The 27,710-nt window shown below is 35.7% G+C and overlaps 1 protein-coding gene across 1 annotated transcript; it reads right to left on the minus strand.

Moving 5' to 3' along the window:
• Positions 1-8,065: 8,065 nt before the first annotated feature.
• On the minus strand, positions 8,066-27,469 carry LOC311089539 (dynein axonemal assembly factor 4-like; the record flags this gene model as incomplete). The annotated part of the gene is made up of 12 exons (XM_084124262.1): positions 8,066-8,179; positions 8,704-8,882; positions 13,908-14,020; positions 19,858-19,972; positions 21,420-21,525; positions 21,592-21,745; positions 23,276-23,385; positions 24,845-24,975; positions 25,095-25,332; positions 25,881-26,011; positions 27,027-27,174; positions 27,431-27,469. 12 exons carry the CDS (start codon positions 27,467-27,469, stop codon positions 8,066-8,068), a joined length of 1,578 nt encoding a protein of 525 aa, XP_083980388.1.
• Positions 27,470-27,710: the final 241 nt, after the last annotated feature.

Below are 27,710 nucleotides of genomic sequence, written 5' to 3' on the forward strand. Positions count from 1 at the left end.
TTTACTTAAAATGTTCTTATATCTACTGAACATGTTAATTTCCTGTCATCTCTTGGAATATCTGAAAACCAGGTTTCCCTAATATCTGTCATTATTAGCAGAACACATTTTACACACGGAGAAAACCAAATGTTTAGTCAATAATTCAAGAAGGTCCAGACTTAAAGCTCTTGATTCTATTTGGCCTTATGAAAAAGTAACATAGTTCTTGTATCGTTTAAGTATAGCATTTATTACAATAAGGAGGGAGACCAGGGACAGTTGCAACATGTCATTTTTCTCCAATCAGAAACAAGCTAGAGTGATGACACTCATACTGAACATGCACAGTTACACCCTCCCCCAACTAAGAAGACACTAGACATTATTCAACATCTGCTGCTGCATTTATTGAACAAAACTTGTTTTGGAGGTTTGAAAGTAAATGTTTTCATGAGATGTATTTTTGTCATACTGTCCTGATATTTTGTATGAATTAATCAAAACTTAGTTTGAATTATTGTTTTGTTGAGTTCTTCTGACTGACATAGTTATTAGCATGTGTCAAAGTCAGTCTTGCAGGCGTATGATGTTCTGTCATGGCTGATAGTGTTGGGGACGGTTGCAACAAGTTATAAATTGCATGTTTAATAAAAGTTTGTTGCATTGCAAATTGTTCAGTTCTTCCTGTCTGACACTGAAATATGGAGAGATTGAATAGCACCTGCACACTGAATATATGTAGGCCTATGTTCTACACATAAACAACTCAATAACTGTTATTTGATAAATATGACTAAATAAATAAATAATAGGCTACAATAATATTATTGTATAAATAAATAATACTATAATATTATAGTAGTTTTCCCTTAACAGAGATTATCTATTATAAATGAGTTCAAACCAATTTAACGTTTAACAATAGAATGTGATCAATTCTAGTAAAGGTTGTCATTAAAAAGCTTTCAAATTAATGTTGGTGCAGGATGATGTTTCCTCCTCTTTTTGCAGTCTTTTTAGTGACGACTGTTTTTAGATCATGTTTGACTTTCTCCATAGCGTTTTAAAGTGGTAAATTCTCAATAGAATTCAAATTAGCTTCGTATGTTTTCATCAAGGTCGCGATAAGAACGGCTCGCGCAAATCTCAAATCTCTTTCACACACGGTGACGGGACGCGGCAGTCGCGTGTCATGTTCATTTTCAATATATCGTCAACTGCACAAAACGCATCCACAACGAGAGAAAGCGGCAGTCCCGTGTGAAAGTTCGTGGTGTCTCATGGCGGACGTTGCCATTATCAACAACAACAAAAATATGTTAACGGAATTTTTTGTGTTTGTGTCATTTTGTCGTCCATTATTTTATTTTTCGTTTGGTTCAAATAATTTGATGGAAAGATATACAATCTTCATTAGGCTATTTATGTGCTCATGCACCGCAGAGAAAAAAAGGACAACAAATTAAAGGGTTCATGATACCGGGAAGAGCAGAGAGACTATAATTTTAAAATTGTATAATTGCAGGGACGTGCACAGACATTTTGAGGGGCAGGGGCTCAAGTGAAATAAAGGGCACTTCTCATAATTAAGGTTTTTTTTTTTTTTTTTTTTTTAACAAAAAAGTATATTAACGCAACTCTGACTTCTTTTTAAAAAAAATAATTTAAAAAGTTAATTAATTTTATCTTCCTCAAACTCACGCAATTGTTTCATTTTTAAAAGATGTCTACAAAATAATCAGTTCACACAGAAACCATGGTCTCCTTCACTAGGTTTATAGAGCAGCAAAGGAAACCATTCCACAATGTGCATGTTTTGAAAACATTTCCTATGCTACTAGTTTCAAGTATATATTTATTAATTGTTTAAATACTTTGTTTCACAAGCAAAATAACTTTTTAGCTTCATACAACCAAGCATCAGAATACTGAATTGCCTTAATGTTTTAAGCAAATACATTAATATTATTATTGCTATGCATGTACACACAGACATACACAATAACTGGTGACTGACATGGACTTAGTTTCACATTTGAGGGAGGACTGTATCATCATCAAATAAAACCTTCAAAATCCACATTTAGATGGAGTTTGTTTTAAACCTACTACACTCTTAAAAATATTATGTGGCTTAGTAAATATTACAGAAATATTTAACTTTATTAACTTAATAAAATCTCTGAAAATCTTTACTTGATTGTTTGAATTAAACTTACCAAAATAATTGAGTAAAAATTCAATAAAGGCCAATGTCATGCATGTATTTGTGGTTGTATGGAATACTATTTTATAAAGGTTTAGAGGAAATAAAAAAAAGTTAAATTACTCAATTATTTTTTAAATTACTAAATTATTATTTATTAATGTACCAGATGCAGTTACTCAGATTTACTACATTTTTTAGAGTGTATCCTCCATCTGTTTGCATCTGTAGATTTCTTCTAAATTCACCAGTTTAGATTTCTAAATTTCAGGGGGAAAGACTCTTGATGTAAGTCATTAACTGGGGACGTTCTGTATGCAAATTAGGCGTCAACTAGTTAAAATGCGCACATTTGACAGGGCAATGCAGGTAAATAGGATAAACAAAATAACTAAAGCATATCACCTTGATAGGCTATATGCTTATTTTATTACTAACTTATTTTATTACATGGCTTGGTTGAATTCCAATGTAGAATGCGTTGCCATGAAAAACAAAGCGTTGCTATGGACTCACAGGATTCTAACCGTAGAGACGGAGCGTACTATTTTCTTTAGCGGAAGCAATACAATCGGGTTTTAATCGGGAGAGAGAGAGAGAGAGAGAGAGAGAGAGAGAGAGAGGGAGCGCTTCAGAACTCCTGACCTGATATTTAGATATACTATTCTTCAATAAATATATTTGTTTGACAGGGAAGCTTTGCGCAAACAGGAATATATATTATTTTTCAAAAATAAAAAAAAGCACCCCAGAAAAAAGGGCACTTTCTCTACAGGAATAAAAAGGGCAGGTGCTCAAGCCCCCTTTGATGTCTATGTGTGCACGTGCCTGTATAATTGTATATCTGTAAATTAGCTACAACATAAACTGTAGGCCTACACGTGTAATAGGCTATGTAGGCTACATTCATTGGTAACAGAATAATATAATAAAAAATAATTAGTAGTTGATTAACACTTCAGCTACTATTAACTAATATGGAAACAAGCTTAACTAATCAGTAAGTAATATCGAATTTAGGACTAAGAAAGTTCCTTATTAGATAATCGATAATTACTTAATGAGATTGGCATCATTAATAACTAAGGTAGCCTAATTATGACATCCTGCATTACTTACATTTCTTATTAATGACAGACCATTATTCTAAAGTGTTACCCATTAAAACAATTATATTTATATCTGTCTGCACTCCTTTCTTCTGCACTGGAAGCTCCTGTCACCAAGACAAATTCTGTGTGCGTGTAAACACTCGGTAATAAAGCTCATTCTGAGTGTGATCATTTGGATCTTAATAATGATCCTCTCAGATCCAAGATGGTTATTCGCTGCCGCCACTTTATGCAAAATTAAACTGTTTGGCTTCATTCATATTGCGCAGTAATTGATCCGTTCTGTTCGTACAGCTTATTAAATCTCTGAACAAGCGATGTAATCAATTAATTTAATTAATATTCTGATTCGGTGTGGGCGGTCAGACCGGCAACATGTGAGAAGTGTTCACTTCGGGCACTTATGTTTTTAATATTAAATCACACAGAAAGAATGGTTAGGTCGAAGAAATGTTTTATTTATTCTTTTTAACCTTTTACTAATCGTCTTCCCGAAAAACTACATTCACCTTTTTAAATGGATGTTTATTGCACCCATATTCATCATATATAATTGCAGATTACAACAAAATAAGGAGTTAATAAATCAATAGAAGAGATCATTATGGACAAATTCATGAAAGCATACAATAGCCTCATATGGATGCAAATAAGGAGGTAAATTATTAACTACAGTATAAATGATTAACTAATGGATGTAATATGAAGAAAAAGACCATCATTTTCTTATTTAAAAATAACCATTACATATTTGTAAATTAATTTCAATTAAAACATGGAACAGAATAACCCTACAATTATAGTGATGCAAATTACATTTGTAGTTCTTCAGACTCTCATTATCGATCAATATTGTTCAGCCTATTTATTAAAAGGTCTTGGGCTGCCGTCCTCTTTATAGATCAGGTCAGTAACACAGTTTATTAGTTTCTTGTGATTCTCTTCCAGATCCGGTACATCAGGTTCATAAGATGGCGGAAGATCCTTCCAGTTCAAGTTCCATTTCCTTGATCTTGAAATCACCGCCAAAATGGCTCTTTTAGAAACATCATTGACTTTCCCAGGGGGAGGAACATGTGTGGTGCGGTTGAATCCATAATCATCCCAATTATCTCCGGTCATACAACATTTAGAATGGTACAGAATTCTATTTATTGGATCACATTCAAGAAACAACTTGTATGCCTTCTCCCACCACTCTTCATTGACTATTTGGTTTATGTTTTGCCAATCTGCCATCTGTTGAAAAACAGGAAATAAAAATGAGTGCGCTAGTGATCAGTTTACACCAGTGTTGTTACTTTAGATCAATTGTAAAATGTTAAATTGATGAGTATTAAATCCACAGATAGTGATATTGAGGTATGTAAATATAAACCCTTGGGTGATATTTTTATGCTCACTCAAATCATTGTGAATGTATCATATTGAGCTAGTTATGCTTCAATCATAAATGATCACACATATTATTAAAACCTTACCGTTGATAGGCTTTGTGATGTCCTGTGGCTTCCTGTGAAAGTTGAGTTGATACAGAGCGTTCACCGTGTCTGTACACTTCCAGTCCTGTTGTTTGATGTGAAAAGAACAGACAATCGACGACTTAAAAAGTCTATAGGGTGTAGCTTTCAAATGGAAATAACCAAACAGCTCGACCAATCCGGCTGTAGCACGCATGTCTTATACAAGTATGAGTAATACTGCATAATGATTATTTCCTGTAATAAGGCTTTATGCACCAGCGTGGTCACACCATACGCAGTCAGATTGCTATAATCTGAGATATTTTAACCAGCACTACTGGCTAGTCCAGAATCTGGCCAATTTAGAAATACTGTATATCAGTGTCCCTTTAAAAGCAATATGTCACTAATGTCCATGTCATCTGCACGGATGAGTATCTGATGGTCAACATTAAATACAATGTGTAACTGTAACGTACAATACTCGTAAGTGTAGAACCATCTATTTCGTTCTCTCCCAAACGCTCTGCTTGACATATAAATTTAGAATCATGCAAGCTAGAGATACACATGCACAACACACACACACACTACTCCATATAATCATATAATCACGTGTAAAACCTTGTTTGTTTTGCTTGTCAGAATCGTTTTGTATATACAGTGCTGTCTTTGTATTTTGTCTTACTCTGTCCTGTCCTAAAAGAAAAAAAGAAACCTGTGAAGATATCATGTACTTGTTCATATGTGTCTTGAACTGTTGTGCAGTTTCCCCCGTTTCTGTTCGAAGTTTTCATATTTGGCCAATAAATGAGGAGAAAAGTGAAGCCAGGATTGGAAACGGTGTTGAGATTAATTGTGGGACCAGTAGAAGATCTTTCATTCTTTCATAACTATACTCGTGATGTTGTATTTGAGACAACATGATTGATGATCAGATTGATTTAAACAATATGTTGGGAAGGAAAGCTAAATCTATCCCAGCATTTATTGAATGAATCAGAGGGTTATTTCATTACAAAGCCAATGGATATTGCCAATCATTTAAATAATTATTTTTTGTGATAAAATCAATAAACTAAGGGGTAATATGGAGCAAACTGGAAATATAAAAGCAGAGGTCTTAATGAGGAACAGCATTATGCAGGAAAAGAACTGCAATTTTCAGTTTGCGAATGTAACAGTGCAAAAGGTAGAAGAATTACTATTGGAATGTAAGGAAAAACCTTCTAGGACAATATTGATTCTAAGTTGTTTAAATTTGTTGCTAGTTTAATTGCTGTCCCTATTACTCATATTTTAAATTTGAGTCTAAATAAAGGGGTTTATCCTCAGGCTTGGAAAACAGCCAAAATTGTACTACTACCAAAAAATACATCTGTGGATCCAACTGTAGACCAATAAGTCTGTTGCCTGCGTTGAGTAAAATTATGGAGAAGATTGTTGCTGAACAAATTCAGAAATATTTTTATGATCATAATTTAAATACAGAATTTCAACATGCCTATAGCGCAGGTCATTCGACCACCACTGCTATGGCTCAAATGACAAGTGATTGGTTAACAGCATTAAATAATAAAAAGTTGGCAGGAGCTATACTGTTAGATTTTAGCGCTGCTTTTGATTTGATTGATCACAAACTTCTATTAAGCAAATTGCACTGTTATGGTTTCAGCTCAACAGCAACAATTTGGTTTCAGAGTTATTTAGGAAATAGGAGGCAAACTGTTTTTTTCAAATGGAAGTTTTTCACATAAAAGAGCAGTTGACTGTGGTGTACCACAGGTGTGGTGTGCCTATAGGACCACTCCTGTTTTCTATATATACAAATGACTTGCCATTGGTCTTAAAGGAAGTAAAAAATAGCTATGTACGCTGATGACTCAACTATCTATTCATCTCAAGGAACAATTGAAGACCTTGAAATTGTGTTATTGGAAGAACTAAAGTCTGTAGTAGAGTGGGTTACAAATAATAAGTTAGTCTAAAATGTTGGGAAGACAAAAAGTATTGTTTCTGGTACCAGACACATGTTGTTGAGTAAACCCAAATTGAATCTAGTAATTAAAGATATGTATGTTGAGCAGGTACTACAGACGAGGCTTCTGGGTATCGAAGTAGACAACCACTTATCATGGTCCAAGCATATCAGTATGGTTGTGCGCAGGATGTGTAATGGTCTTTTTATGGTGAGAAAGTGTTCTCACATGCTGCCTTTTAACGTGAGGGCAGATGTTATGAAATCACTTGTTTTGTCACAGTTGGACTATTGCTCAGAGGTTTGAAAGAGGACTATGATTTATAGAGCCATGTCCGGTTGGAACATTTTGCCCAGAGACATTGTTAATGCACACAGTAAACATCAGTTTAAAGTCCTTTTAAAAAGGCATTTGATCATAAATTAAAATGTATTGCAAATGGTAAATTGTTATTCCACTATAAATTCTTGCTTATAGTCAGAATTATGACTAAACTAGGTCTGGTGTATATGAGTGTGTGTGTTTGGATTTGTATGTAGGTATGTGTGAGTAGGGGTGTGGTGTTTTTAATTGCATTAGTGTTTTGTTTTGCAAAATGTAATGTATTGAATATTGGTGTAAAATTTCGTAAGCAGCATGTTGGATTGTATCGACTCCAGGAAGAGTAGTTGCTCGTGTGCAGCTAATGGAGATCGAAATAAATAAATAAAAATAAATACAAACACTTACTGTTCAAAATGTTTGAGTCAGTAAGATTTTTTTTTTAAAAGAGAAAAATGTATACTTTTATTCAGCAAGGATGCATTAAATTGATCAAAAGTGACAGTAAATACATTTAAAATGTTACAAAAGATTCTATTTCAAATAAACAATGTTCTTTTGAACATTATATTCATCAATTTAGTTTAAAATTTACCACATTTTCTACAAAAAATCGGAAAAAGCACAACTGTTTTCAACATTGATAATAATAAATGTTTTTGAGCAGCAAATCATCATATTAGAATGATTTCTGAAGGATCATGTGACACTGAAGACTGGAGTAATGATGCTGAAAATTCAGCTTTGATCACAGGAATAAATTACATTTTACAATATATTCAAATTAAAAGTTACTTTATATTGTAATAATACAGTATTTGAAATTTTTGATCAAAGAAATGCAGACTTCTTTCAAGAACATTAAAATATCTTACCGACTCTAAACTTGTGATCAGTAGTGTATATATAAAAGCAAATAAACTGATGGAAGAGAATTATATGTTGATTTATGATCTGTTTGGTCTGTGACCCATCGTCCTCTCTGAGTGTGAGCTGTGACACTCACTCGCCCTTCTCTTTCAGCCAGTCTAGGTTTCTCTCTTCCTCGCTCAGGTCTTCCAGTTCAGCCAGATCCGTGTCCACTGCTCTCCTGGCCTCCGCCTGCTTCTTCAACCACTGCTCACACACACACACACGGACATGATATGTGTATTAGTGATGCATCGATATGAACATTTTGGCCGATACCGATAATTCTTTATATTTGAAAGCCAATAACCGATATATTGGCCAATAAATCTAAATCCAAATTTTGATATAATTTTTAAGCCTGATTACAAAAACAAAAGTCTCACCATTAAAAGCCACGTCCCAAGCACACAATATTATGTTTTTATTATAATTTTATGTAGCTTATATGACAGACTTGCGCTGCACTGATCTGTATTTTCCTTTTTTCCAATTATATTTCAAGCAATTCAAAAGCATCATGCTGAACATCTGAAGAGTCTCGGCTGAAGCAAATAATCCATTATTTATCGGCTTTAATATATCAGCTAAATTTTCTTTTCAGGCCGATAACTATAACATTAAAAATGAACCAATATCGGCCGATATATCGTTTCTTCCCTTATGTGTGTGAATCCTCAACATGACAGAATGGATTTAGTGCTGATCTCTGTGGTTAAAGCAGATCTGACCTCTTCCTCCTCCGGCACGCGAGACTCTCTGAGCGCGGTGGGAAACACTCGTGGAGTGAAGCTGATCTTAATACAGCCAGCTGATCTGGGAACAGGCAGATCTTTTAGGCTGTAATTTACGTCTTTTAGTTTGTCAAGAGATTTAAAGCACAGTTTTTGAAGACTGCGAACGTGCTCTACTATGTAAGAACGAGCCAATTATTGAGTCTGGTAATAAAGCAAAATAACTGAGAAAAATTAGAAATGGTCTTCAGATGCCATGTCTGTAACTTATATGACAAAATCTAGCATTAATTCGATCTCAAAACAGATTAATTAAAATAAGTTATTAGTCCACCACGTGCGAGACGTCATAAACCAACGTGGTTGAACGATACTTTGCGACATACGGTTTCGGGAAACAGTCGTGACTAGCTAGTTGATTTCTCCAACGATGCATTGTACTATGGTAGTTAAGCAGCGAGCTATATAGTTGTACGGGAAACGCACCCCTGGTGTTGGATTCTGACATCAACCTGATTTTCATTTTCAACATTGGGTTTGGTGTTCTAAATGTGAATTTTGTTATTGTTTTGGTGCACACTAGCTTAGATAACAGTAGCCTAAGACTTAAGGTGTGTTCGACATCGGCTGCGGCTGGATGCAACCGATCGGCGAGAGTAGCCGCGTGCAGGCGGGGAGGAGCTGCAAACGGAGACGTGAAGTCGGACACTTTTCTGGTTCCCGTAGTGACCGCTCACGTGGTGTTTGCATACTTTACCACAGCTGAAGTGAAATAAATGCAATATTGCCAAATAATACACAGATACATTTTCATTCAATACTTTATGTACTGCTTCATACAGCGTCTGTTTGAACAAGAATAAAGTTCAACATAAGCTGTTATAAATGAAGTGGAGTCTACGTTTTTTAATCTGTTTTATTTGATAAACATGACACAATATAACATGACAACGACATGAAAAGAGTGTTTACTGTTATAATAAACTGATTTGAGTGCTTTAGAAGAACTAAAGGTGTTCGAATAAACACGAAACACACGTGATCGTTGTCATGCAGTGAATCCGGCCAATCGTGGAACAGCTGTGTCGTCATCAGCCCACGTGCAGCCCAGTGCAGCCGCTCTTGAGAAGCTGCGCTGGCTGAGTTCTCCGGCCAATAAAAAGAAGAAGAAGAAGAAGAAGAAGAAGAAGAAGAGTTCTCCGGCTACTCTCGAATTGCCCTCGCGGTACTTTGATGGCATACGTCACAGTCACGTGGCGTCGGCGCTGCATCAAGTCGGACAAAATTTCTAACCGGCATGCACTGCTTCAAGTCAGCCGCCGATCGGTCTGCGCAGAGCTGCATGAAGTCGAACAAGCCTTTAGCCTGGGTGCCAGCCCGAACCCCGCCCACAACATTTTTTGGTCGGGAAGTTCGGTCTGGACTCGATCCGTTGAGGAGTAATTATGCTCGGCTCCCAAAAGGCCGAGCCAATCAAATTGCCAGGGCGGCCTTTAATCGATGATGGACAGATGATCTGCGGTTACGTAATCACCCACGTCACCAAAGAGCGCTTGATTTGAATTAGTTTACAACAAAGACGACTGCAGCTGGAGAATTGAGATTTCACGAGTTCACACTTACAAATAAGTCAGATAGAATAAATGCGTATGACGTGCTGTCCGAGGAGAGGGCTGTGGGCTCGGTAGCCATACTCCCCCCATACTCGTATTCCTGGTTGTGAGAGAACAAGACAAGAAAAGAGTGAGGATTCGGGGTGGTGGAGGGATGCTGAAAAACTGTCAAGGAGTGTTAGGTAAGTTGACAGAGTGAATATGCTTCCTCATGCTGATATAGGGTAACGTTAGACATGGTATTGTTTGATGACAAGTTGATATTGGATTGATTATTTGTACGTGCTCCTCCCGAACTTTGTTTATGAAACATCATGTGTATATTCCGCCATCGCGTCTGTTATAGAAGATATCCACACTACAGCGCATTCATTTTAAAAGAGGAACAGAGAGCCGCGACATTTTGTTGGTTGAAAATATGAATGAAGAATATGCGTCATTTACTCCGTTGCTCTGATTGGTTGTAGATCTATCCAATTGAGTGCAGAGTTTTTTTTCCCCTGGTTCGGTTGAGATACGCCCCATAATCAAATCTCATTGACTAGAATATGAGTATGACGAAGTAAGGCTAATATATTCATACTAAAATCCAAAAAACATTAAATAGGGCAGTATTTGAGGGAACAGCCATTTGGGTGTCTGAAAGCATTGTGGACGTTATTGAGTGACTTATTCAATCTCACATTCAATCCCACTGGAACTGTGTTCTAGAAATAAATGTGAAATTGATATGAGGGCAGTCAGGCATAGATTCAGAGGCATAAGGTACTGTAAGTATTACACACAACAATGCAACAATAATTAAACAATGCATTGAAATTTACTTTTGATACTTAAGTAGTTTTAAAAACAAGTACTTCTGTACTTTTACTTAAGTAAAAATCGGTCTTTACAACTTTAATCTGTAACGGAGTAATATTTGACCAGTAGTATCTGTACTTTCACTCAAGTAAGGAAGTTGTGTATTTTGTCCACCTCTGGTCTTATTCCTATAGATGTGGGTCAGCTGAGGGTCAGCTGATGCGCGCTTGACTAACGTGACCTGCCAGAACTAACGCTACGCTTGATACTGCGCTACAGTAATGAGAATCATAATCTGCATGAAAATAAGATTAATTTAACATGAATTTAACATTCTTAACATAACATTCTTTATGCAAAATATAAGATTAAAATGACAGTAAAACACCAGAACCTTATATTCTGACTCCAATGTGAGAATCAAGAAATGAATCTCGACCTTCATCATGGTTTCCAGCGCATATTTCTTCTTCTGCTGAATCCTGGAGGCTTTGGCTTTAGACTTTTCTGCTTCTTTCTCCTGAACTTTGAGAATTGATTGCTTGTTTGTCTTTATTTGAGGAATAAAAATATACAGCGTTTTTAAAAATAACTAGCCCCGGGTTTCACAGACAAGGCTCAAGCTAGTCCCAGATTAAAATACATGTTTGAATCCATTGTTTTGTCTCAAGAATTCACACCAGTAATGTTTTTTTAAAGGCAAGTTTATAAAAGCTACTTAAATATCCTAATTGAACTAAGGCCCAATCCTGGTTTAGTCTAAGCCCTGTCTGTAAAACAGTGCTGATATGTCTCAGATATACAACATCATGAATATATTTCTGTTATGAAAGCTCTCCTACCAATGTTTGTAAAGAGCTGTTCCCACAATTCCTCTCTCCTCAACACCGTTGCCAATCCTGGCTTCACTTTTCTCCTCATTTATTGGCTCAAATAAGAAAACTTCGAACAGAAACGGGGGGAAACTCACCTGTGCAACAGTTCAAGACACATGAATCGAGTACAAGATATCTTCACGGGTTTCTCTAGTTACACATACGAGTATTGTACATAAAAGTTACACATTGTATTTAATGCTGACCTTCAGATACTCATCCGTGCAGATGATATGGACATGTAAAATCTGTTCTGTTTTTTTCATATATTAAAAGTTAACACATAAAAGGTAAACCAGTTTTTTAAATTGGCGACATTCTGGCCTCAGTTCAATTAATAGCAATCTAACTGTATGGTGTGACCACGCTGGTGCATAAAGCCTTATTACAGGAAATAATACATTGTGCAGTATTACTCATACTTGTATAAGACATGCGTGCTACAGCCGGATTGGTCGAGCTGCTTGGTTATTTGCATTTGAAAGCTACACCCTATAGACTTTTTAAGTCGTCGATTGTCTGTTCTTTTCACATCAAACAACAGGACTGGAAGTGTACAGACACGGTGAACGCTCTGTATCAACTCATAACTTTCACAGGAAGCCACAGGACATCACAAAGCCTATCAACGGTAAGATTTTAATAATATGTGTGATCATTTATGATTGAAGCATAACTAGCTCAATATGATACATTCACAATGATTTGAGTGAGCATAAAAATATCACCCAAGGGTTTATATTTACATACCTCAATATCACTATCTGTGGATTTAATACTCATCAATTTAACATTTTACAATTGATCTAAAGTAACAACACTGATGTAAACTGATCACTTGCGCACTCATTTTTATTTTCTGTTTTTCAACAGATGGCAGATTCTCAAATCTTAAACAAGAACATGAGTGAAAGGTGGTGGGAGACGGCTTACAAGTTGTTTCTTGAAAGTGATCCAATAAAACAGATTCTGAGACATTCTGAACTATATATGACCGGAGATAAATGGAAAGATAATGGATTCAACTGTGACGCACCCGTTCCTCCTTCTGGGATGTTCCGTGGTGTTTCTAAAAGAGCAATTTTGGTGGTGATTTCAAGAGCAAAGAAAATGGATTGGAAGGAGTGGGAGGTAGATCCGCCATCTTCTGAAGCTGATGTACAGGATCTGGGCGAAACTGACAAGAAACTAATAAACGGTGTTACTGACCTGATCTATAAAGAGGACGGCAGCCCAAGACCTTTTAATAAATAGGCTGAACAATATTGATTGATAATGAGAGTCTGAACTAAATGTAATTTGCATCACTATAATGGTATAGGGTGTGGCATGATTTAATTGAAATTAAAAATTATTTTCTTTCTTTTTTTTCATATTACATCCATCAGTCAATCATTTATCCTGTAGTTAAGCATTTACTTTCTCAATTGCATCCATAAGAGAGTATTGTATGCTTTCATGAATTTGTCTAATGATCACTTCTATTGATTTATTAACTCCAGATCAAGGTCTTATTTTGTTGTAATCTGCAATTATATATGATGAATATGGTTGCAATAAACATCCACTCAAAAAGGTGAATGTAGTTTTATTGAAAATATAAAGTTCCTTTTTTTAAGAGTGAATAAAACATTTCTCCAGCATTATGTGTGGTTTATTTTTGGAACAAGTGTTCAAGACACACAAATTCATTAATTTATCATGCATTTAATAATCCTTTATTAACCTTGTATCCTGACTCCAATGTGATCATGTGAGATATCAAGAAATCCGTAAAACCATAATTCTGAGATTAAAAAATGTATTTAGGCCTTTGTTATATGTAATTTGTTTTTATATTATTTTTGAATGTGTGTCAGTCCGCTATAGTATTTTTCTGCCTTCTTCTTCTGAGCCATATGAGGATGCTCACCTCGTCTGGCGACTGCTTGCTTGGGATCGGTCTTCGAGAAGAAAGGGCGTAGTTCTGGCTTGAACACTGGGATGGGTTTAAGTGTGGACCAAAGAAGCTGGTTGATGACGTAACTGCAATGAGAAGTCAAACTATCTTTACTTAAAATGTTCTTATATCTACTGAACATGTTAATTTCCTGTCATCTCTTGGAATATCTGAAAACCAGGTTTCCCTAATATCTGTCATTATTAGCAGAACACATTTTACACACGGAGAAAACCAAATGTTTAGTCAATAATTCAAGAAGGTCCAGACTTAAAGCTCTTGATTCTATTTGGCCTTATGAAAAAGTAACATAGTTCTTGTATCGTTTAAGTATAGCATTTATTACAATAAGGAGGGAGACCAGGGACAGTTGCAACATGTCATTTTTCTCCAATCAGAAACAAGCTAGAGTGATGACACTCATACTGAACATGCACAGTTACACCCTCCCCCAACTAAGAAGACACTAGACATTATTCAACATCTGCTGCTGCATTTATTGAACAAAACTTGTTTTGGAGGTTTGAAAGTAAATGTTTTCATGAGATGTATTTTTGTCATACTGTCCTGATATTTTGTATGAATTAATCAAAACTTAGTTTGAATTATTGTTTTGTTGAGTTCTGACCAGGGACGGACTGACAATCTGTGCATTCTGGAAAAGTCCAGAACGGCCGTCCAACCGAGGGCCGTCGGCACAAAAAAAAAGTCTAATAAAGCAATATGAACAGCCAACAGCAGGGGCACTAATACGATCACTTATGATACGTGTAAAAAACAACACCTGAGGAAGAAGAGTCGGCCTACAGCCACCGACAGAAAGTTAGTTTTATAAGGCTGCACTTTTAAATTTGCTTACATTATATTTGAATAGTTAAGTTAAGGTATAGCAGTGGTCTCCAACGTGGTGCATATGAGTTGCCCACTAAACACACTCTATAAATAGCCCCAACTTGCTGTCGGGGTTCCAGACTTCGAATAAATGGTAGCCTATCATTTTGCGACCTTTTCAACTAAACGTTTCGTTGAACTTTTGCCTTTACAAAATTACCCAACTCTCTTTGATTATACTCTGTCATTTGCGTTGCGTATGAGAAACATCAAATGGCAAACACTCAAAAAGCGGAACAAAACTTGTTTGATCTGAGCAGCGCAGAGCATTATCAGCTCGGCCCAAAAACAGCGATCGCGGCCAAAGCTGATCTCGATCACGCGAACATTATTACACAGAGCTGCGCGATCCACTGAGAAGCATTTCAATTCAGTGGAGAATTATCTTATCTCTATTATAAACCCACAAATGACTATGTGATTTAAGCTTGTAAAAAGCCAGATGAAACAGCGCTGATTCTCAACATATTGACGCAAAAAACAGGCGAAACATTGTTCCGAAAACAAACCAGTTAGAAGACATTTCACTCCACAACTTATGAATTAACTGTAAAACAATGCTGTTATATTAATATAGTCATGTATAAATGTATTAAATGTAATGCAGTAATGTTTTGTTTAGAAGTTATGGCAGTTTATTTATTTATTTATTCATTTATATTTATACTTTGATAACACATACAATAGGTTTATAGAAAATCAACAAAAAAATCAATAAATATTTTCATAATTTTCCAGGAATTTTTTTTTTAAACACTTGTAAGTCTGAACCAGAATATCAAGATATTTTATTATTTCTCATATGATGGTGAAAAGTAAAAAAGCTTCACCATGTTATATGTATAATAAATATTTGAGTATAACAAATAAAAATCCCTTCTAGATTATTTTATCCCTTGAGGTAGCCCTCGCACACAAAAAGGTTGGAGACCCCTGGTATATAGTAACTAGGCTATATGTTTTATAATTACAAGTTTGTGTAATTTGGGGTTTCTGTAGCCTGCAGTGACATTTCATTATTTGTATTTTATGGCATTGTACATTTTTTGTCTTTATTTGAAGGCTGAGGCTTCATTAATAAACACAACCCCAATTATCATCATTGGTTTTGAGATGTTACTTGCTGTCTGATAGGCTACAGTATTGTGGCATATAGTATCAGGACATCCTCGCTAGTGTCTGTCGCACAGGGGCGAATGGCCGGATGATGGGCCTATTTGGGAGAAAGTCCAGGGCTGTTTTTTAGCCCCAGTCCGTCCCTGGTTCTGACTGACATAGTTATTAGCATGTGTCAAAGTCAGTCTTGCAGGCGTATGATGTTCTGTCATGGCTGATAGTGTTGGGGACGGTTGCAACAAGTTATAAATTGCATGTTTAATAAAAGTTTGTTGCATTGCAAATTGTTCAGTTCTTCCTGTCTGACACTGAAATATGGAGAGATTGAATAGCACCTGCACACTGAATATATGTAGGCCTATGTTCTACACATAAACAACTCAATAACTGTTATTTGATAAATATGACTAAATAAATAAATAATAGGCTACAATAATATTATTGTATAAATAAATAATACTATAATATTATAGTAGTTTTCCCTTAACAGAGATTATCTATTATAAATGAGTTCAAACCAATTTAACGTTTAACAATAGAATGTGATCAATTCTAGTAAAGGTTGTCATTAAAAAGCTTTCAAATTAATGTTGGTGCAGGATGATGTTTCCTCCTCTTTTTGCAGTCTATTTAGTGACGACTGTTTTTAGATCATGTTTGACTTTCTCCATAGCGTTTTAAAGTGGTAAATTCTCAATAGAATTCAAATTAGCTTCGTATGTTTTCATCAAGGTCGCGATAAGAACGGCTCGCGCAAATCTCAAATCTCTTTCACACACGGTGACGGGACGCGGCAGTCGCGTGTCATGTTCATTTTCAATATATCGTCAACTGCACAAAACGCATCCACAACGAGAGAAAGCGGCAGTCCCGTGTGAAAGTTCGTGGTGTCTCATGGCGGACGTTGCCATTATCAACAACAACAAAAATATGTTAACGGAATTTTTTGTGTTTGTGTCATTTTGTCGTCCATTATTTTATTTTTCGTTTGGTTCAAATAATTTGATGGAAAGATATACAATCTTCATTAGGCTATTTATGTGCTCATGCACCGCAGAGAAAAAAAGGACAACAAATTAAAGGGTTCATGATACCGGGAAGAGCAGAGAGACTATAATTTTAAAATTGTATAATTGTATATCTGTAAATTAGCTACAACATAAACTGTAGGCCTACACGTGTAATAGGCTATGTAGGCTACATTCATTGGTAACAGAATAATATAATAAAAAAATAATTAGTAGTTGATTAACACTTCAGCTACTATTAACTAATATGGAAACAAGCTTAACTAATCAGTAAGTAATATCGAATTTAGGACTAAGAAAGTTCCTTATTAGATAATCGATAATTACTTAATGAGATTGGCATCATTAATAACTAAGGTAGCCTAATTATGACATCCTGCATTACTTACATTTCTTATTAATGACAGACCATTATTCTAAAGTGTTACCCATTAAAACAATTATATTTATATCTGTCTGCACTCCTTTCTTCTGCACTGGAAGCTCCTGTCACCAAGACAAATTCTGTGTGCGTGTAAACACTCGGTAATAAAGCTCATTCTGAGTGTGATCATTTGGATCTTAATAATGATCCTCTCAGATCCAAGATGGTTATTCGCTGCCGCCACTTTATGCAAAATTAAACTGTTTGGCTTCATTCATATTGCGCAGTAATTGATCCGTTCTGTTCGTACAGCTTATAAAATCTCTGAACAAGCGATGTAATCAATTAATTTAATTAATATTCTGATTCGGTGTGGGCGGTCAGACCGGCAACATGTGAGAAGTGTTCACTTCGGGCACTTATGTTTTTAATATTAAATCACACAGAAAGAATGGTTAGGTCGAAGAAATGTTTTATTTATTCTTTTTAACCTTTTACTAATCGTCTTCCCGAAAAACTACATTCACCTTTTTAAATGGATGTTTATTGCACCCATATTCATCATATATAATTGCAGATTACAACAAAATAAGGAGTTAATAAATCAATAGAAGAGATCATTATGGACAAATTCATGAAAGCATACAATAGCCTCATATGGATGCAAATAAGGAGGTAAATTATTAACTACAGTATAAATGATTAACTAATGGATGTAATATGAAGAAAAAGACCATCATTTTCTTATTTAAAAATAACCATTACATATTTGTAAATTAATTTCAATTAAAACATGGAACAGAATAACCCTACAATTATAGTGATGCAAATTACATTTATAGTTCTTCAGACTCTCATTATCGATCAATATTGTTCAGCCTATTTATTAAAAGGTCTTGGGCTGCCGTCCTCTTTATAGATCAGGTCAGTAACACAGTTTATTAGTTTCTTGTGATTCTCTTCCAGATCCGGTACATCAGGTTCATAAGATGGCGGAAGATCCTTCCAGTTCAAGTTCCATTTCCTTGATCTTGAAATCACCGCCAAAATGGCTCTTTTAGAAACATCATTGACTTTCCCAGGGGGAGGAACATGTGTGGTGCGGTTGAATCCATAATCATCCCAATTATCTCCGGTCATACAACATTTAGAATGGTACAGAATTCTATTTATTGGATCACATTCAAGAAACAACTTGTATGCCTTCTCCCACCACTCTTCATTGACTATTTGGTTTATGTTTTGCCAATCTGCCATCTGTTGAAAAACAGGAAATAAAAATGAGTGCGCAAGTGATCAGTTTACACCAGTGTTGTTACTTTAGATCAATTGTAAAATGTTAAATTGATGAGTATTAAATCCACAGATAGTGATATTGAGGTATGTAAATATAAACCCTTGGGTGATATTTTTATGCTCACTCAAATCATTGTGAATGTATCATATTGAGCTAGTTATGCTTCAATCATAAATGATCACAGATATTATTAAAATCTTACCGTTGATAGGCTTTGTGATGTCCTGTGGCTTCCTGTGAAAGTTATGAGTTGATACAGAGCGTTCACCGTGTCTGTACACTTCCAGTCCTGTTGTTTGATGTGAAAAGAACAGACAATCGACGACTTAAAAAGTCTATAGGGTGTAGCTTTCAAATGGAAATAACCAAACAGCTCGACCAATCCGGATGTACCACGCATGTCTTATACAAGTATGAGTAATACTGCACAATGTATTATTTCCTGTAATAAGGCTTTATGCACCAGCGTGGTCACACCATACGCAGTCAGATTGCTATAATCTGAGATATTTTAACCAGCACTACTGGCTAGTCCAGAATCTGGCCAATTTAGAAATACTGTATATCAGCGTCCCTTTAAAAGCAATATGTCACTAATGTCCATGTCATCAGCACGGATGAGTATCTGATGGTCAACATTAAATACAATGTGTAACTGTAACGTACAATACTCGTAAGTGTAGAACCATCTATTTCGTTCTCTCCCAAACGCTCTGCTTGACATATAAATTTAGAATCATGCAAGCTAGAGATACACATGCACAACACACACACACACTACTCCATATAATCATATAATCACGTGTAAAACCTTGTTTGTTTTGCTTGTCAGAATCGTTTTGTATATACAGTGCTGTCTTTGTATTTTGTCTTACTCTGTCCTGTCCTAAAAGAAAAAAAGAAACCTGTGAAGATATCATGTACTTGTTCATATGTGTCTTGAACTGTTGTGCAGTTTCCCCCGTTTCTGTTCGAAGTTTTCATATTTGGCCAATAAATGAGGAGAAAAGTGAAGCCAGGATTGGAAACGGTGTTGAGATTAATTGTGGGACCAGTAGAAGATCTTTCATTCTTTCATAACTATACTCGTGATGTTGTATTTGAGACATATAGTTGTTATAAAAACGCTGTATATTTGTATTCCACAGATACACATAACATGTTCATGTACATTTCTGCATTGATCACAGCTGCACCCATAATCCTAGTTGGCATGCTGTGGATTATTAGGAGTTGGATGGTGACGTGTTGCCCTGTATGATCTCACGAATCTTGTCTGTATCAGTTCGCAGGGCTTCATTTCGTGGGTCGATTTCTAGAGCAGCTTGATAATCCAGAAGACCTAAAAAACATCAGATTGATTTAATAGTGAAATACTTCACATAGATACTGTTTAGATTCAAGATGAATGGCGTGCTCAATTCCTTTTGAGTTAAATTTGGGTGCTCTTCGGTCCAAGGTAGAACATCTAAAAGGCAGTGTAGAGAAAGAATTCTCTGATAACCGAGGCACTCCTTAATTAAAATGTCTTTATTACAAAAATGTCTCAGTTTCTTTTTAAAGTTGTCCAGTTAGGACATGTCATTTTTGTAATAAAGACTTCACATAGATGTTACACTCCACTTCAGGAGTTTCACAAGCAGAAATTAAGTGCATTTTAAAGTGCATTTTGTCCCAGCCGGGTCCGTCACTTATTGGGTTCCCCAGAAACATTTCCGTTGTGTTCTGTTCTATTTGCAGCGCGTTTCTGTATTTGTTTGTGTTGTGAGTATTTGGAGCACACATGTGTTGTGAAACTGATGAAGATGTTTTCTTAATTTGCAGGTGTTTTTCTATTTGCATGTGTTTTCTTCAGTTGCAGCGCGTTGAGCTCTCTCGGCCACCGCATCTTTAGGTTATAATAACATAAACAATTCAAATCCAGATTTAGATTTTCACAGATTTATTATAAAAAATAATTATTTTTTCCCAAAAATGCAATAAATTCATGACACTTTTTTTCCAAAATGCAATTAATCCATTGAATCAATATAAAAGTTATTTTTTATCATGAAATATCTCCTGAACTTTTTTATTCAGCGATCAGCTCACAAAAACTGATTTTGCACGGGCACTTCGCACTGCTCCCTGAATCAACGCGCTTATTCATTTGTGGATGTAAACTGAATCTGTAAGTCAGCTATGCTGTTTACTTCTGAATATTATATTTCATTCCGGTGCGCTTAACGTTATCGCTACTGTGTAATAGTAGCCTATGCTATTCACCAACTAAACATATCCTATTCAATGCGATCACAGTCTCTTTCACGGGCATCATTTGTAGTTGCCTATTCACAAATTGTTTGCTCAAGCATAGCGTTTTCTCAGAGTTCACTGTGTGCTTTCTACCATGCACAAATAAAAATGTCACTGAACTTTTGCTGTGTAATTGTAACAATGTGCACTCAAACACACCAAACCAACAATTACTAAAAACACACTTAAAAACTGATTTTGCACGGGCATTTTGCACTAGTTTATTCTGATATCTGAAAACTATGTAATGGACGTTTTGTTCTGCTGTATGCTATAATTAATGATGGATGTGAACAGCACTGAACTGACTCTACATATCATGAATAGAGGCCAAATCTTCTCAAATTCCAACTCATGAAATGACTGGAATCCAAATTTTAAATTCAGATTTTTTTAAAGAGAGCATCAGATATTTTTATATTAGCTGGTCAAAGTGATTTCAGTGCATAGATTTATCGCACACATTTTCATAGTTGACTGATGTGCTCCGGTACCTTCCACATAGAGCTGTAGTTCACAGAACGCTGTCCCTCTCCTCACGTGAGCCTTCAGTCGAGCAGCAGCGTTTGCAGAGACCGCAGGCGTCAGCAACTCAAGGGCCTGAGAAAGAGAGAAGGAAATCAGTCCGCTGTATGAAAATGTCATTTAAAAGAGGAAGAAACTGACCTGAGAGCTGTCCTCAATGGCTCTGTGAAGGTTTCTCAGTTTGAGATGACAGGCCGCTCGATTAGAAAATAAAGCTGGGATCTTCCTGTTGAGTTTTATGCCGAGATTGTAAGCGTTGACAGCGGCCTGGAAGTTTCCTGCCATGAACAATTTACTGCAGGAAAAGGAAAAAACAAAGTAGGTGATTATGGTATTTAATACTGTCTTTCTTTAAAACAAATGACACTTGCTTAGAAATGTTATCTAATGCAATGACATTCAGACATTTGTAAGTGTGACTTAAGTGTACAAACGCTGTACATTACTGTTCAAATGTTTTGGGTAAGTAAGATTAAAAAAAAATGAAATTAATACTTTTATTCAGCAAGAATGCATTAAATTGATCAAAACTGACAGTAAAGACATTTATAATTAAAAAATATTCTATTTCAAATAAACGCTGTTCTTTTGGACTTTCTATTCATCAAATCAGTCAAAAAGCAGCACAATGTTTTTTTTTTTGTTTTTTTTTACATTGATAATAATCATAAATGTTTCTTGAGCAGCAAATCCTCATATTAGAGTGATTTCTGAAGGATCATGTGACACTGAAGACTGGAGTAATGATGCTGAAAATTCAGCTTTGATCACAGGAATAAATTACAGTTTAGTTTATTACAATTGAAAACAGTTATTTGATTGTTGAAAAGGCTCTCAATCGGTATTATATTTATAAAAGAGACACTAATGCCCCCTTGTGGCTAGATAAATATTACGTTAAGAGATAAAGACATGCATTAGAGAAAGTTTGATGGAGTTATGCTGCTTGTTTTGATGCGTTCATATACCAGTGATTAATCTTTGTTCAGTTATTGATTACCTCATACAAGTTGTACTTCAAGTATTACTATTTTGATGTTAAACCTGTAATTTGATATCTTTTGATGTTACGACGCATGCATTTTTTTATTGCATCGCGGAGTTTATCTGAAGTAAATACATGTAAAAGAGAGTTCAATATCTATCTGTGAGCATATAATCTCAATTGCTAAGTAAAGTTGAGTATGTATATAGGATTATGATAGAATAAAGATATATGATTATACCACGTGTCAGAGAACGTTACACTATTTTATCTGTGTCATTATGTTAAGTGCTTATATTTGTATATCTGTGAAATATTGAGTCATTGCATGCATAATATCATTAATAGTAGTATTTAGTGAGTATTATCAGCCAAATTTGATGACTCTAGATTACAATGTATGGATAACATGACCATAGTACTACAATGCTTATGTTCTTCTGTGCATAACCATATGAACAATGTTGAATCTTGAATATGTTATAATTTGAATATTGTTATTTCTATTTCATTTAGAACCACTACTGTTTAAATGTGGCTGCAAATTACCATCTTTTAAAGAGATATACGTCTCTGACCGGACGTCTTGTGACTGCTCACTTTCCACCAGAACAAAAGTCTTCATCACAGTGATATTTGCCATTTTTACTGATTTTACTTTTTGATCAAAGAAATGCAGACTTCTTTCAAGAACATTAAAATATCTTACCGACTCTAAACTTGTGATCAGTAGTGTGTATATAAAAGCAAATAAACTGATGGAAGAGAATTATATGTTGATTTATGATCTGTTTGGTCTGAGACCCATCGTCCTCTCTGAGTGTGAGCTGTGACACTCACTCGCCCTTCTCTTTCAGCCAGTCTGGGTTTCTCTCTTCCTCGCTCAGGTCTTCCAGTTCAGCCAGATCCGTGTCCACTGCTCTCCTGGCCTCCACCTGCTTCTTCAGCCACTGCTCACACACACACACACACGGACATGATATGTGCATTAGTGATGCATCGATATGAACATTTTGGCCGATACCGAAAACCAATAATTCTTTAGATTTGAAAGCCGATAACCGATATATTGGCCGATAAATCTAAATCCAAATTTTGATATAATTTTTAAGAGCCTGATTACAAAAACAAAAGTCTCACCAGTAAAAGCCACATCCCAAACACACAACTATAATGTTTTTATTATAATTTTATGTAGCTTATACGGCAGACATGTTCCACTGAACTGTATTTTCCTTTTTTCCAATTATATTTCAAGCAATTCAAAAGCATCATGTTGAACATCTGAAGAGTCTCAGCTGAAGCAAATAATCCATTATTTATCGGCTTTAAAGGGGGGGTGAAATGCTCATTTTCACTCAATCTCCTGTTAATCTTGAGTACCTTTAGAGTAGTATTGCATCCTTCATATCTCCAAAAAGTCTTTAGCTTTATTATATTTATAAAAGAAAGATAGGCTGTACCGAGTCTTTCCGGAAAAAAAACGAGCGGCTGGAGGCGGGCCGTGTGGGCGAAGCTAAAGCTGTGCTAACGCGCCGAGCTAACAACACACAGAGACATTTGAAGCAGTTTTACTCACCGCCTGCGGTTCCACGACCGCGAACCTTTATCATTGTGACTGCTCAATCCTTAAGCATTAGACGATCTGCAAATCCGTCGATCTGGGCTTTGTTTATAAAACAATCATCGTTGAAATGCAGGGAACAAACAGTCTTGCACAACTCCGTTTTTGCCCCGGAAAAACAATCTGCATCCACTGTTACTGTAACGCTGGGTTCTTTGGGAACTGACCACGGTAAGCTTTCCCTCACATCCAAAAACACACTTTGGAGACATTCTTGAACAAATCCTAGCCAGCGCTGCCGATGATTTCCTGTTGAAGCGCGTTGATGTGCGCGGTCTCGCTCTCCTCTGGTCGACGTGTGCGCGGGCGAGCTTTTCCGGGAGAAATGCTCATATAAGGAGTTCCACTCTGGTCTACGTCAATAGATCCACGATCGAAAAAAATCAGCCGAAACTTGTACCAACCCGGAAGTAAGATTTTCGGCACAGAAATTCTCCGTTATTCGTCCAAAATATTTTTTTTTAAACTTTGGCCATGTTTAGCATGAGAATCCATCTCTTTAACACTGTAAACAACTCTGAATACATGAAACACCATTGTACCCCCCTTTAATATATCGGCCAAATTTTCTTAACAGGCCGATAACGATAACATTAAAAGTTAACCAATATCGGCTGATACCGATATGGTGGTCGATATATTGTTGCTTCAATATTGCTATATTATTGATATATATTGATATATATTGATATATTGCTGTGCTTGCAAAACATTTGGATAGTGTGTGATCCTCAACATGACAGAATGGATTTAGTGCTGATCTCTGTGGTTAAAGCAGATCTGACCTCTTCCTCCTCCGGCACGCGAGACTCTCTGAGCGCGGTGGGAAACACTCGTGGAGTGAAGCTGATCTTAATACAGCCAGCTGATCTGGGAACAGGCAGATCTTTAGGCTTCGGTCTGATGCTTCTCTGCCCTAGCAAGGAAATATGGCAAATATATTTTGACTTCTGCTTTCTGGTATGAAGAGCCGAACATCACGAAGAACAGTGAACGTTAGATGTGCTCTGGATCTGAGAATGAAAGCTTGTTTACCAGATGTAGTGCTGCTGGTATTGTGCAGTGGTGTGATTGCAGGAGTAACGTTTGCTCGCTCTGTTTTCTGATAAACCGGCTTGTTGTCGCGCTTGCCGGCTCCTTGCAGCTTTTGCCGCTTCTCCTTTTCTTCTGCTGTTTTCCTCTGCGTTTCTCTCCAGAAATCCAGTTCTGCCGTGGCTCTCGCACACTCTTCATCCTTAATCTTCTGAATCCTGTCCCGCTCCTCGTTCTCAAGCTGAAACACAGGCAGAGAGTTCAGCAGCAAACTAATAATGTTCCAGACAACATTCAGATACAGGAGAAAAAGATCTGTGCTTAATAATATACAGAAAATAATCTGTATATAAGCATTAATTAAAAATATAGGGTAGATTAAAAATGCATTAAATCAATAATTAATACATACTGGTAGCATTTGTTGTAGGCTACTTCTTTTCATTTATTATGATTATTAAACATAAGACAAACAAACACTTGCTGTCAGATTTACTGATTTTACGGCTTTCTTGATTCTCACATTATCACATTGGAGTCAGAATATAAGGTTCTGGTGTTTTACTGTCATTTTAATCTTACATTATTTTATATTTTGCATAAATAATGATTAAATCAATGATAAATGAAGATTAATTCCATGCACATTTCCCCCTAATTATGATTCTCATTCAATTATTATTACTGTACTGCAATAAAAGGAATCATCATGCTACTCCAATGTGATAACGTGAGCATATCAAGAAAGCCGTAAAATCAGTAAATCTGAGAGCAAAAATGAATCTCGACCTTCATCATGGTTTCCAGCGCATATTTCTTCTCCTGCTGAATCCTGGAGGCTTTGGCTTTAGACTTTTCTGCTTCTTTCTCCTGAACTTTGAGAATTGCTCGTTCTCGAACCTGCTTCTGTTCCTCTTTATCTGTGGAACAAAAATATACGCTTTTATAATAACTGTATTTCTCAAATACAACCCCATACAAAAAAAATAAGTTTACTTCAAGTTAATTTTATTAAGTATACATGAGTAAAGTTCAAGTATATTTTAAGTATACTTTATGTAGCAAGTACACTAATATCAATGTTCTAGTAGTATACTTTTAAGTGTACTATTTCAATACAACTTGAGACCAAATTGACCCAGTTTTTAGTGTATAAAAGTATACTTTTAAGTATACTTTAAGTGTAACAGCAGTAGTACACAACTAGCTTACAAATACGTTTTTCATTTGTACTGCAACTATACAAGTGAACTTATAGGTATACTGATAGTTTACTAGTCAAATACTTGTAGCAATTTTTTTAGTTTATGAAAGTGCACTTTGTCTTTTTATTTAAATATACTCTCAATCTCAGTAAACTACTAGATTAGTTCTATACTGCAAATATACTTGTACATTTTCTTTAAGTGAACATAACATCATACTTATAATTTACTATTTATATATTATTTTTATTACTTTAAGTATACTATGTTTCTATTTACGTATACATTTTTATACTTGAAACATTTCTTTAACTGTGCTTTGACTCTTTAATGTCTGCGAATAAAACCATTCACATACTCAGAATTAGGAAAATATCTGTTTTGATTATAAATCAATATTTTCAAACAATGTAAGACAGTATGCACGTGAAAAAAGTATTTAATAGGCTACTCAATCAAAAGAGTAAACACAACTACAAGCCAAGAATACTTAGAATACTTATTTTATATGTGTAAGTAAATCTCGATCAAAAGATTGAGTACATGATGTATAGGCCAAATATACTTAGACTTTTCTGTCAGTATAAGTCAAGTATACTTAAGTGTACTTTTAAGTATATTTCTGAGAAGTACAATAAAAGTACACTTTCTTATTTTTAGTTTAAAAGAAGTATACTAGTGGACATCATGAGTATATTTCTATGTAATGAAAGAATGAAAGCTCTCCTACCAATGTTTGTAAAGAGCTGTTCCCAGAATTCCTCTCTCCTCTTCTGCAGTGTGAAAACTGCAACACCGTTCCCAATCCTGGCTTCACTTTTCTCCTCATTTATTGGCCCAAATAAGAAAACTTCGAGCAAAAATGGCGGGAAACTCACCTGCACAAGTACAAGACGTCTTCACAGGTTTCTCTAGTTACACATACGAGTATTGTATGTAAAAGTTACACATTGTATTTAATGCTGACCTTCAGATACTCATCCGTGCTGATGACATGGACATGTAAAATCTGTTCAGGTTTTTTTCATATATTAAAAGTTAACACATAAAAGGTAAACCAGTTTCTAAGTTGGCGACATTCTGGCCTCAGTTCAACTAATAGCCAGTTGTGCTGGTTAAAAGATCTCAGATTACAGCAATGTAACTGCGTATGGTGTGACCGCACTGGTGCATAAAGCCTTATTACAGTAAATAGAGTCTACATTATGCAGTATTACTCATACTTGTATAAGACATGCGTGCTACAGCCGGATTGGTCGAGCTGCTTGTTTATTTGCACCTGAAAGCCACACCCTGTAGATTATTTAAGTCCTTGAGTGTCTTTACTTTTCACATCAAACAACAGGACTGGAAGTGTACAGACAGCTGCGAATCCTCTGTATCAACTCAACTTTCAGAGGAAGCCACAGGACAT

Source organism: Abramis brama (assembly GCF_963993115.1).
Source record: "Abramis brama genome assembly, chromosome: 9".
Lineage (NCBI taxonomy): Eukaryota > Metazoa > Chordata > Actinopteri > Cypriniformes > Leuciscidae > Abramis > Abramis brama.